Genomic DNA, 14110 nt, shown 5'->3' with positions numbered 1-14110 from the left:
TTCAACTACGACGGATACCGTAAGACATAGACGAAAGACTTCATGCATGGCTGATTGTCAATGAAACAGAGTTAAGTCTTTTGTCAATTCTGCTTGTTGCTACGGCAGGCAGCCAGTAAAAACGAACTTTAAAATCATATTATGGAAATGCAAGCATCACTTTAAACGAACAGAACTTTGTTATTCCTTGCTCATTTTTCCTGATTGAGGTGTCATATGAAAGGGCAGAAACTGAACTTTCTAGAAATGTGAATTTTTTTCGAAATTCAGATACCGCCGCCAAATGACTTTTTGGTTTCCTTCCTTCAAATTGCTTTTAATCACTCATGCGTGAAATATGCATCATATGAGTTGGATCAAATGAAAGAGGAGGATCTAAGCTTTACAAATATGTGTCATTTATTAATTATAATTGTGATTAAGTTATGATAAAACATAGATAATTCTTGGTTTTCGTTTTTTTCTGGGTCGCACTGTATAATTGAAAACTTGAAAGTATGGAGGTAAGTCAAAGAATCAAGATAAATGTAGAGGCCAACGTTCTGTTTGTTTAAAGTGATGCTTGCATTTCCATAAGCATGAATGCTCAAGTTGATAGCAGCAGGGAAGGGGGGGGGGTACATGACGCTGTTATAGTAGTATGTAGGAGAATAGAGTGTCACATATAAAGGTTTTGTTCAATAAAAGTATCTACATGAAAATTAGAAAGAAAGTAAAGAATGGAAAAAATTGCAAGTGTGTGCAAGTGGGTGTGTGCAGGTGAAGTAAGTGTTCACTTCATATTCTTCATAAACTGGTCATCTAAATTTAATTGATATAAACAACAAATTAAAATCATTAAGACCCTAATAATGTTTGTAAATATTTGGATACTCACTTGTGTTTCTGGATGTCTTTGAGTCCGCTCTTCTGGTACCCTAGTCTCTCTGTAGGGTTGTCTTTGCATAGTTTCTTGATCATGTTGGCAGCATTGCGTGTGATCTTTCTCGGGAATTCAATCATGTCCATCCCCTTTAAGATGATGTTATATGTCTTCATTGGATCAGACCCAGTGAAAGGAGGGCTAAATAAAAATAATCATAATTGACAAAATAATAATAGTGATACTAATAATAATACATGTAATAATAATAATAATAATAGTATTTACAATAATAGTAATAATGATAATAATAATAATTATAATAATGATAATAATAATGATAATGATAATAATAACATTAATTATTACACCAACAATAATAATGATAATAATAATAATTATAATAATGATAATAATAATGATAATGATAATAATAACATTAATTATTACACCAACAATAATAATGATAATAATAACAATAACAACAACAATAACAATAATTATAACAATAACAGTGGTTATAATAGTAACAATAATAACAAAGGTTATGTTTCCACAAAGAAGTGCATATCATTTTTCAAATTAATTCAATTCAATTTTTTTTTCTTCACAATTTTGAATATTGAAAATTAATTTGTCACAATGATAATAATAACAAAAACAAAAACAACAATAATAATAATAACAGTGAATATAATAGTAACAATAATAATAATGAGTATGTTTCCACAATGAAGTGCATATCATTTTTCAAATTAATTCAATTCAATTTTTTTTTCTTCACAATTTTGAATATTGAAAATTAATTTGTCACAATGATAATAATAACAAAAACAAAAACAACAATAATAATAATAACAGTGAATATAATAGTAACAATAATTATAATGAGTATGTTTCCACAATGAAGTGCATATAATTTTTCAAATTAAATAAAATCAATTTTTTTTCCCACAATGTAAATACCGGTATTGCAAAAGTCTTAATTTGTCATAATTTTGTGCATTCCTCATCGCATATTGTGAAATGTTATTTATTCAGTTAAATTGGATGCTTGGCATTACATCCAACGTAGCTTATCAGCAAAATTTGGCACAAAAAGACACGTTCTGAATGCAAAATGAATAATAAACAGTGATGTTTGTAAATTAAAAGTTCTATTTTTGACATATGTAAATAAAATTTTAGCTAGCATTAAGCCTCATCAAAATTGTATATGCATATAACAGCTTCTAATCCCTACGATGTGGTTCTACCTCTGTGTTATAAAATTGTGATTTTCAACAATTATGCATTTTGCATTCTGGAGTCGTCTTTTTGTGCCAATAGTTTTGGCTGAGCTACCTGAACTGCCACAGTTCAGGTAACTATCCCGATCACTTTTTGCGTCTATTTGCGTCTTCATCAGCCCGCAGTTGCAATTAGCCGGATATTTGGTTGAGAAAATATCCTGAGAAATGTTGGTCTTGTTTCCAAAATATCCTGCTATTTGGGAAAATAGCAGGCTAATTTGCGCCCGTCCGAGCTAGTTTGTGATGACCGTATCGATCTGGTGAAGACGCAATTCTCGAGCTTCGGGATAATTGGCCGAGTCTGAAAATAGCGGGTTATTTGGCAAACTCGAGCTGATGAAGACAGGCCTTATAGATATAAAGAATGATGCTATTCAACTAACCTGCCAGTGAGTAGCTCAAACATAAGTATACCGAGTGACCAGTAGTCGGCTGAAAGGTCGTGACCCCTGTTGAGGATGATTTCAGGTGCTACATACTCTGGTGTACCACAGAACGTCCAGGTTTTCCTTCCGTGACCTATTCTCTTGGCAAACCCAAAGTCAACCTAGGAGAGAGAGAGAGAGAAAGAGAGAGAGAGAGAGAGAGAAAGAGTTGATGATGAGAATGGTTTCAAATGTGAATAATCACTTGATAATTATATCAACTAACTCCCCCTTTCTTTCCCCCACTCACACATGTTTTCCTAATTTACTCCACCTTCGTTCTGGTTATTGAAATACAATTATTCTTAACAGGTGAAAGAAATCATTTGTAACAAGGCACTTATAGATTTGTACATTAAATTTAATTACATTACAACAATTGTCTATAAAGATAGCACCTAAATGAATTGTAATCACCTCAATCAATTTTTTATGTCTAGTAAAAACAACAGTTGCCTTTGAATTTGCTCTTATTCAAGCATTGGTCCTCTTCTGTTCTCTGGCTCTGTTGGTATCGTTATCATACAAAACTCCTCCTCATAATAGAGGACACCACTGTTCTTCCCTGAAGTCTAGATTGATTGATATACTTGTTACGATATGCGATATGCGAATATCTGGTATCCCTCGTAGTTGAATAAATAACATGTCTACCATAACAAACCAGTATGCCGACTCTCTATTGTCGTGAGTTATCTACCATTACCAAGACCGTATCCGGACACCTACCCCCTGGACATCCACCCCCCGGATAACCACCCCCTAGTCAACTAACCCCTAGGATAACTACACCCTAGGACAACTAGCCCTAGGACAACCACCCTCTAGGACAACTTTTCCCCGGGACAACTACCCCCAGACAACTACCCCCTGGACAACTACCCCCTAGGACAACTACCCCCCCCCGGACAACTACCCCCCCCCCCCCGACAGCTACCCCCTAGGATAGTTGTCCAGGGGGTAGGTGTCCTAGAACCTACCAAGACCCACCAACTCATAATGGTGGCACCGATGGGATATTTGAAATCAACTTTGACCTTTGATAGCACATCTTGATCCAGTTCATGACAGTTGGAAAGTATAATTACAAAGACCCTCAAACTCATCAATACTCATCGTCAGCTACCTTCGTTCGTCGAGGAGACACAAAGTTGTTAATATTTGTAGTTGTACTACCCTTTTTGAAACACTTTCAGCTGCAAGGAGTCGTTTTTATACTTTCAATTTTACCATTCTCAAGTTTTTGATAATTTGTATTGTTGAGTAAAACCTTATCTTTTCCTACTCAACTTTATTTTTGGAACCTTCGGGTTCTACAGTATGCTTATCATACAAAACTCCTCCTCATAATATAGGATACCATTGCTCTTCCCTGGAAGTCTAAGTTTGACTGATATACTCACTAGTTTTCCATATCCCTTGTTGTCTAGAAGGATGTTCTCTGGTTTGAGATCTCGGTAGACGATACCCTTATTGTGGAGGTAGGCTAGAGCCTCTGTTACACACGCTGTGTAGAAACGTGTCGTACTGTCATCAAATGATCCCCTGTAAAATGAGAAATGCACATTAAAAAAAATCATCAGGAACATGAATGGTATTCTTTTAAATAAAAGTATTCATTTGTTGTTGTTCTTCTTCTTATTCTTCACATCTTCATCATCCTCCTCCTCCTCCTCATCATCATCAGCTTCATCATCCTCTTCGTCCTCATGATCCTCATGATCATGATCATCATCATCATCCTCCTCCTCCTCTTCCTCCTCCTCCTCCTCCTCCTCCTCCTCCTCCTCCTCCTCCTCCTCCTCATCATCATCATCATCACCATCATCATCTTCATCATCATCATCATCATCATCATCATCATCATCACCTTCTTCATCATCATCATCATCATCATCATCATCATCATCATCATCATCATCATCATCATCATCATCTTTTTCATCAATATTATCATCCACCATCATCCATCATCATTATCATCATACACACTGTATTATTATTATATCATTACTCACTTATCTCTGAGTATCGTCCACAGCTCTCCGCCAAGACAAGCTTCTAGCAGCATATAAAGATACTTATTGTCTTTGAAGGTACAATATAATCTGAAAAGGAAAAGGAAAATAAAACTAACACAATTGCCACTTCCAAATCAGGATCCAGTTTAAGAAGAAGAGGTATATTATACCCAATATCAATGAAATCTTTGAAGTTTGAACTTCATTTGTTCCACATTTAAATCAAAAGCAATCAAGATACATACAAGCTGAAGAGTTGCTAAAAACAATATGGATAAATCACTTAAATACAATACACAGAACATGAGAAGAAAGTTTCAAGGGATAGAGATACGATAGACAAAATAAAAGGTAAAATGTGAGGAGCCAAAATAAAAAGCTGAGCATGTTGGGATTGACTGGCACATGTGCTATTATATATGGCCCCTTACCAACCAATAGATTTTTGTCTTGTTTATGTAAATATCATTGTATGAAAAGTATTACTTCTCCACAACCCGTACAGCTTCTTCTTTCCCATATAGCTTTTGACCTCCATGTCTATTTGAATCCATATTTTGTCATATAAAAACCTGTTTGCAATGTAAATTTATTTTAAAGTGTATTAATATAAAAGAATGAGGTTTAAATTTCATACAATAATCACATGGAGGTGGGTATCTTAACACGAGTACATGGACCTCAAAGTTATGTAAGCAGAAAGTCATGAACAATTGTGCAAATGTGTGGATTCAAACCAACACAGTACTTAGATTAATCTATGTATGAATATGTCTATCTATCTATCTATCAATCAATCTATCTACCTCTCTATCTATCTATCATTTGATACTGGCCTGACAATGAAGTCATATCTAGCTTCTTACATGATATTATCCCCTGACATGAAATTTTCCTATAACATGATATGTTCTTGTTGTCTTATTTATCTACCTATCTATCTGTCTATGCATCCATCTATACATCTATCTTTCTATGTATCTATCTATCATTTCATACTAACCTGACAATGAAGTCACATCTAGCTTCCAACATGATATTTTTCTCTGACATGATATGTTCTTGTTGTCTTGTTTCAACAATATGTCTTTTCTTCAGCTGCTTCAAGGCGTACGTCTGATTGCTACCATCCAACCTCACCTAGAAAGAAGAAAAAAAAATAACATGCCATAAATGAAATGAAACAAAGTTAGTTAACAAATAAATGATTCATACCCTTACCAAGTTTTGTAAATTTTTGAGGTATGTGAACAATTATTTGTCCCGATTTATGTTTTTTGAGAATGTGACATATCAAGGTGATCATGTAAAACTATTTAACAAAGGCCCTAATTCAACCAATCCAACTTATTCTTGAATTATGAAAAACACAAAAAGCACGAGAGTAAAAGTTTCCAGTGTTAATCTGAGGTGTTTATCATAATATGACTGACCCGGTTCCATTTCATCTACAAAATGGAAAAATCTTGCCTAAAATGACTTTAAAATAGTAATTCATGAACTCGTCAACAATTTAAAATGAGAACCATATAATACATTGTTTATAGGATAGTAACCAAATATACCATGCACTGAGAGGCTCTGGTTGAAATTATGGATCGAGGTGCCATTTCTGTCGCCGAGGAATCCATAATTCCACTAGTTGCTTGAAATAATGCATGATATATTTGTTTTATATTTTTCAAACCAACCTTCATAAAAATAATAATAATACTAATAATTATGTTAACTGTCACTTAAGTAATGTAGAGTGCAGTGAGAGCAGCGCAGACGAAAGTACCGCGACCGCGACCGATAGCACATTGATCTTGATCGATCGCATATACAGTGCGTCCCAGAAAAAACGAAACCGAGAAGTATCAATGTTTTATCATAACTTAATCACAACCATAATTAATGAATGATACATATTTGGAAAGCTTAGAGTCTTAGTTCCTTCAAATTGCTTTTAATCACTCATGCATGAAATATGCATTATCTGAGGAGACTCTAAGCTTTCCAAATATGTATCATTCATTAATTATAGTTGTGATTAAGTTATGATAGAACATCGATACTTCTCGGTTTCGTTTTTTCTGGGATGCACTGTATATGACGTCATCCATGGTAAAGTGCCATGGTATAGTTTGCACTATACCATGGATGACGTCACAGTTAAATCATAGCAATGTTATGTTTGGTCACATGAAGCTATGTTGACCAATCACTGAACAGGATTTCGTTGATCAAAAATATAATATTATCTATGATACTGGAGAGAGAAAACATCTATATTCACTAAGGTTTGCACTCGCCAATTAATAAGATAAATTTATTTCTAAAATACCTACCAGTTCTACACGTCCGAATCCTCCAACCCCTAATGTTGCTACTATGTGAATATCATCAAGCTGGAGATCAGCAAACTCAGAATCAACTCTGCCAAGAAAAGAAGAAGAAAAAGAAAACCAAAATAATATCAACCAAACAAAGGCATTAGAGTTAAGTCTGAGCAGTACAATTCAGCTAGGTTACAAGGATATCAAAAGGTCCTTTTCAAATTATTTTGGGGGTTAACGCTGATGGCTGCCAGTCTTTCTATCCACATTTTTCTTTTCAAATCCCAAATTCCAAATTGTTATTCGTCTCTGTTGGAGACAGGAATCTTTGTAGACCCCAATGATAACAAATCCTAAATTTCAATGAACATTAAAGGGATCGTTTAACATTGTTAAATCTGAGATACACGGCCCTACATGTTATTAGTGTCTGTGATATGGTGTAATATTGAAGCCCTACAAAAATCGCGCTTCAAAATGATCAAGAAGTGCCTCCAAAAAGTAAAAATCCTTGAGTGACCGGTTTTACCATACTCGTTTTCCCCAATAGACTGTAGTGTTATGAAAACCGTCAGGCGAACGGTTTTCAAAATTTGTAATTCCAATCATAAATATCTTGATAATTAGACAGGCGATCGGCTGGTAAAAGTCATGGGGTTCCTGACTGACCTACAGGTTTATAAATATCATTGCATCATGAGCTAAATCCAGAATTTTGTTTCAGAATCTGAGACAAAGTTACCGGATCCCTTTAAGGCTGATCTCTTATCCTATATTTTATTATAACATATTGTCCACAGTGATTGCAAATTCAACTGCACAAGAAGGTTAATAGTATGCAAACAAATACAAATAATTGATGTTTGCGCCAGAGCATTAGTGGAAATGCACTTAAAGCAGGTGAGGTCACAATCAGATAATGAACGAGGCTTGTCAGGTTCAGTATCCGGCTCATTGTGACTTTACCCAAGGCAGGGGCGTCACCAATGCACTAGCTTCAAAACATGAATGATTTGCTTTATAAAACGGATCTGTACTATGAATATAAAGTCACGAACTAAGCAACATACCCGATCAAAATGCCAAGTGTTGCACATTCATAGAGGCTGCTGTTTGCTTCACCATCTAGATTTTTAAATTAGGCCTTTCAAAGAAGATGTCGTATTCCCCTTTAGGTACCAAAACATGGGTCGGTCGGTCGGAAATCTTTAAAAAAAAAAAACTTTTTTCTTCCTCTCCCTCTTTGGGCTTATTTGTCTCAGTTTTGAATGCTTCAATACATATTTTTGTATTCATTAAACACTTTTTAATTTTTTTTTTTTAAAGCCGACCCTGGATTTCAAGATTTTTGGGTCGGTCGCAAAGGGCAATACAATATCTCTTTTTTGTTATGCCTTAGACTGATGGTTAGTGCCTGGTAGACCTTGATCTATAATAACTTATACTAAACAATAAACCCATATGTGATCTTATATTGTCGTCTGTTTGGAGCCAGAGGGCATTAACTTATATACAGTTAAACCTGTCTTTAATAGTGACCACCTCTCCGTAAATGCCACCTGTCTATAGTGGCCTACATGTCATGTCCCTTGAGAGAGAAATGTGTGTTGTAGAACCTGTCTAGAATGGCCATCTGCATACAGTGGCTACATTCTCTGTTTCTCTTCTGTGGCCTTACTAGACAGGTTTGATTGTACTTGAACCCCTTTTCGGCTCCAAACAATCATTATTATCAATCAAAGAAGAAATTCCCATGGATAAATCCTTTTTGTGACGTGACTTACCTGCTCTTAGCGTTATCCTCTAGTTTGTTCTTGATGACTGGGTCTAGACCACCTGCAATTTGGAGGAAGGCTCTAAGACAAACAAAACAAAAACAAAACAAAACATATCAATCAAATATCAAGGAAAAGTAATACAAATATATTTATCCTCATCATATTAGTGTAATAATAATGATAATAATAATAATAATAATAATAATAATAATAATAATAGTAATAACAAAATAAAAAACAGCCATGAAAACGGTGCTTATAAGGCGCTTTCCACCAAAGTCTCTAAGCTAAACTACATTGTATACTTCCTGTAACTTTTGGCTCGCTCTCTTTTTCTATATTTTCTTCTCTGCTCAACCCATCTCCTCTGCCTAACTTTGGTTATCTTCTTTTCTTTCACTCTGTCGGCATCCTTGCCGTACAATAGTGATTTTGTGTATCCTACCCAGCTAATACTGTTATGACTCAATTTTGCATTATAACTGTAATTGTCTATGAATATGATTATTATTTCTTTTTGTAATTAAACTTAGACCAGTGAAAAAAGAACTAATTTCAGAACAGACAATAAAATACTCAATTTTAATTACAATTTGAATTATTGGTATGCACTATCTTTCTTTTCAGACAAAGTACAATTATGATGATTACAAATACTAATGCATAAAATCTACCACACTTTAATAAATGCAAAAGCCGTTTTTACATCTCTCTCTCTGTCTTCTCCACAGATCATACCTATCACAAAAAAAGGTTTAGCCGATGGTCTCAGTGTGGTGAGAATTTTTAAAGAGAAGGTTGAAACCTGGAAATGACAAATAATTTTGTGAGTTTTTCATTCTTCCTATGTATATATGGAAGAGCATCATAAAAGAAGTGTCTCCTGGAAAGGAAGGCTCTTTAAATGCCCTCATTGTCAAAATATGATAGGTAACAGCTAAGGGTTGTGGACCAAGATGTCATACCATATGTTTGTGCAGTTCCATATACACATTTATGTGTACAGTGCATGGGACTCTTAGCAGGACTGAGCCAATTTCTTATCATTCAGATAATTCCAAAACCTCACGGTATACACCAAGACTTATCAGCCTTTTCCAATCGTTTCCACTCAGTTTCTTTTAAAGTGCAATCACGTAACCAGAACTCGACTTTATATTTAATTGCGTTAGATTAAAGTCTACAATTAAAGCTCCACTGAGGAAAGGCTGTGGTCGATCAAAATTATTGATTTTAAGTCTCATAAAAGCAGCTAAGCTGAATCAGATTTTCCACAGACAGTGTGGGAATACGAATTATGATCGGTTGTCAAAACAGTTGATTGACGATTTATTGTGGTTTGTGTAATTCCTTTCATTCTCATTCCAAACATCTGATTCCTCAGAAATGTTAAGAAGTTGTAAAGTATTACTTCCCACTTCCATTTCTTTGTCCTGTTTTTCTCTTATCTCTGCTCATATTACTTTTGCTTCTTTTCATTTCGAATTAGTTGCTATGTTTTCTGGTTTCCCTGTCCATGTAATGTGTTATACTGTGCCGTTGTCGTCTTTAAAAGACTGTGATGTGTTTTCTATTTCCTGTTTACTAATGGACATATCTATTACTATATGTTGAATTATATATATTTATGTCGAATATATATATTTGTAAAACACATTGTTCTGATACGAGGTTCTATTTCAATACATGTTTATTTCCCTTTTTGTATTTTTACGGAAACAGTCAGATAATTATTCTTATGCCAATTGTACTTTTATTTTTGCGCATGACAAATAAATTGAACTAAACTGTTACGGTGTTTCTCGTGCGTGTAAACATACATTAAAACGAGAATGAAAAAATATCCTACTCTCTCATTCAATAAAAAACATAATCAAATTATATCTTATTAAGAAAGAAGGGCACTGACAGCGTTGGTAAGATAACAAGTACTGTTGGTATGATTTTAGCTTCAGGGGGTTTGCTCTCATGAGTATACCGAGAAATTTTGGGAAGTGGGTCGAGGGCTTTTCACTTCTTTCAGTCGGATACGCACAGTACAAGGGCGAGATAGTTTATGCAGTCATTTACCCATGTATACACTATGAGGTCGATAGTTTGGGGTTCTTGAATTTAATGAATCTCGTGTATTACTAAAAGGTCTAGCAGGCCATATTAACCGGGCTTACATCGTATCATCGGGTAATCGTGTTCAGTCGGATGGTCGCGTTGCACGACCTTTCGTGAAAGGGAAGCGGAAACGCATGCAACCTTTTGTAGATTTGCCATAGGGTTCTCATAAATTACTGTCGGGTAAATTAGACCAGACCATTTTGTAGATGAGAGGGGTTTATTTTACCCCCGACATTTCGTGAATAAAGGGGCATGTTTTCATAAAAGGTCTTGTAACGCAACCCTGATCTGACGAGATGACCCGATGGTTCGAGATAAGCTTTTTAACTATGTACCAAAAAAACAAAGTACAAACAGGTATCAGAAACATATTCATATTTTATTTAATGCACAGTCATGTCGGGACTTGCAAGCTATCACCATTAAAAAAACAAGCACTTAAATATTTATTGCCCATACCTCCAAGGAATTATTATATGCAGAATCTATTAGTACTGAGGGATATAATGTAATAAATTGTCAGCTTCACGTAAGAAGGCTGTTTTGTCATTAATAATACATATTTATTATGACCTTCTTGCATGCAGCCAATTTTGAAAAAATAATTCCATATTTATGAGTGGGAAGGAAAATTTTCGGAAACGAAAATAAGTTTTGATATCCTTGAATTGGTAACACTCTAAGAGACTAAAAATCAAAGTTTTTCAATAAAAAATTGCCCTTTGTTCAAGCTTCGTCAACATTCTCGTCCATGACATTGTTTTCAAAGAAATTTCAGTTGAGCAATGTAGCGATAAAATAAAAATATTATTGTTGCCAATTTGAAGAACAATATGTGATCAATTTAGCCCTAAAAATAAATCCTGTTCTGAAAAGGTTATAAGATGATATGACACTGTCCATTTAATGCCCTTTAAAAATCACACCTTCAGAAACATCACTCTCCTTTGCTTAATATTTCAATATTTCTACATGTATATGCTTCACATTTTCATGTAATTGATATCCAAGACGGACATATTGTCTAGGGTCAAGAGGGTTGCGATCCCTTGTCAAATAAACCATCAATTCGTCCTGGGGCTTGTTTCACAAAGCCTTTTTTCAATGACAAATGACCAAAATCAGTTACAAATCTGCTGATAACCAATCAGAAGCAAGGATTCCAGTAGCTTATAACACAAACTGTCGTTTGTCACTGATGACAAGTTTTGTGAAACGCCCCCCATATCTCTTCAAATGACCTCTAGTTGTCAAAGGAGTATTACTTGTCATGGTTATGCATTCTTAATGATAATGGTAATATAATGACAGTGGGGCTCTTACAAAGCGCTCATGTCTGTCAGACTTGACACTTCTGGCACTCCACAATTTTCACCCAGCTTTAGCATGCCTGCCAATATGGCACTCTTGCATTTTTACAGGAATTAATCCCTAGCAGGTACCCATTTACCTCACCTGGGTCAAGCATGGCAAATGTAGATTAATGTCTTGCAAAAAAACTTTGGCGGTATGCCAGGGATTCTTCACAAATCAAAGATTCAATTTTTCAATTTTAAATACCAATATCAGTTTTGTTGTTCCTATCAGAAAAATTCCTTAAGCTGCAGCCCTATTTTTATGTTATCCAATAGCCCGATTTTGCCCATCATATATCTAAAAAAAAAAAAATTCTTCAGTGGATAATTAGTATTTCGCCTCTCTTACATATGATGTCATGGTTTTGAGAAATCTTGTCTTTTCATGTCGACTTGACCTAAAATGCAGTTAATAGATTAAGGCAATGCAATAGGTAAAAGAAAAACCTTTATATACTACAATTTACCATTGTGTACGAAATATATTAACAACTTACAGGAGCATTTTTCAATTTGGAAAAAATTATCAGTGACTAAATATATTAACAAATCACAATTTAGAACACAGTGCGTGATTGTGTTTTAATCATGTAATTCTGATACTTTTTTCCTAGGTATTTGAAGCCTTCTACACACAATTTATGATAAAACAGGAATCACCTGACTTTCAGTAGTTAGATGAGAATTATGAAATCAATTCAGACAAAGTGAAAATTTCAACCATGTAAAAGTTTTGTAATTCCTTTATTATCCAAGTAGACCTGCCTGCTCTGTTCGGATTAAGCTTTCACATTGTGCACGTAGAATGCTGCAACAATATTATCATTTTATAAAAACCTATCAGCTTTATTATCCCATCAACGCGCTTGCCTATAACTCGAGAGCGGTACTTGAACCAGATATTGATGCTTAATGTACTTAATGCTCATGTACTACCGATCACCGACCATGGCAACCCTCAATATTTTATCAGGGATCAGTCCGCCTTAATAATCATGCTGAAACGATTACAGCCATTAGAGTGTGGTGGATGAAAGAGGAGTCTCCAATATTTATCTTGTTTTGGGTTTCTTTGACGCTTTTGCAACAATCTTTCCACATTTTGTAATTCAATTCACAACTTTTTTTTATTTTTTTAAATTTATTTAGGTTTTATTTCCACATTAACTGCATATGAAAAGAATTTACAAAGTAAGGCATATACAAGGTAACAAAACATGTACATAATATTCGATTGATACAACAGTAATAAAAACGATGTAATGGCAAGTCATTAAATACATATGATGCTAACAGTTATCTGCAGTAATGAGGAGGAAACCTTGGAAGCATTATGCTTGTAATTAAGGTTCCCTTTACATAATTCATTTGTTACATAATATATAAAACAAAACAACAAAACAAAAGAACAAAAACGGGTGTGTGGTGCAGCCAGCCAACAAGTGTTGATAATACCGATGGTCTCTATCATGATGACCTTAAACATTTTCATACTGGAGTAGAAGTTTATGTTTCAAGTGATATTTAAAAGTAATTAAACTTGGCAGCTGTTTGAGCGAAATGTCTGAGGAGTTCCAGTACACAGGGCCAGTATAAATCAAAGTTTTTTTTAAAGTAAAGTTCTCAGTTTGTGTAAGTGAAAAAAGGAAGACTGTCGGGTTGGATAATTGTGAAGTTGTTGATTCTTTTGGAACGTCGACGTGATGGCATGAGGAAGTTCGTTAGAATTTAATCGAAACATGAAACAGCCTAAAAAGAAATTATACAGGTCATGAATCTTTGATTCAGAGCCCTAAACATACGCTAGACACTCGAGTAGAAAGAGTGAGAATTTCGGCACCCACTGCATCCATTTTATTTCATGACTATAGTTTTGTTTGATACCAGGAATTTAAAATTTTAAAATAAGCTATAAAATTCTTAAATTGGCAACACGTTGAGAGATTA

The 14110-nt window shown here is 34.6% G+C and overlaps 1 protein-coding gene across 1 annotated transcript in view; it reads right to left on the bottom strand.

Annotated features, from left to right (window-relative positions):
* The window catches only part of LOC589462 (cGMP-dependent protein kinase 1), a 49489-nt gene that overhangs the window by 1845 nt on the left and 33534 nt on the right, over positions 1 to 14110 (bottom strand). Inside the window, exons 9-15 of the mRNA XM_030979507.1 lie at positions 8703 to 8774; positions 6931 to 7018; positions 5604 to 5740; positions 4598 to 4687; positions 3983 to 4124; positions 2538 to 2701; positions 878 to 1063 (exon numbers count right to left, since the gene is read on the bottom strand). Coding sequence (XP_030835367.1) covers positions 878 to 1063; positions 2538 to 2701; positions 3983 to 4124; positions 4598 to 4687; positions 5604 to 5740; positions 6931 to 7018; positions 8703 to 8774 — 879 coding nt within the window. The remainder of the gene's footprint in view (positions 1 to 877; positions 1064 to 2537; positions 2702 to 3982; positions 4125 to 4597; positions 4688 to 5603; positions 5741 to 6930; positions 7019 to 8702; positions 8775 to 14110) is intronic.

This window comes from Strongylocentrotus purpuratus, unplaced genomic scaffold, assembly GCF_000002235.5.
Source record: "Strongylocentrotus purpuratus isolate Spur 01 unplaced genomic scaffold, Spur_5.0 spur5_scaffold_10, whole genome shotgun sequence".
Lineage (NCBI taxonomy): Eukaryota > Metazoa > Echinodermata > Echinoidea > Camarodonta > Strongylocentrotidae > Strongylocentrotus > Strongylocentrotus purpuratus.
This window is presented reverse-complemented; position numbering and strand designations above follow the sequence as displayed.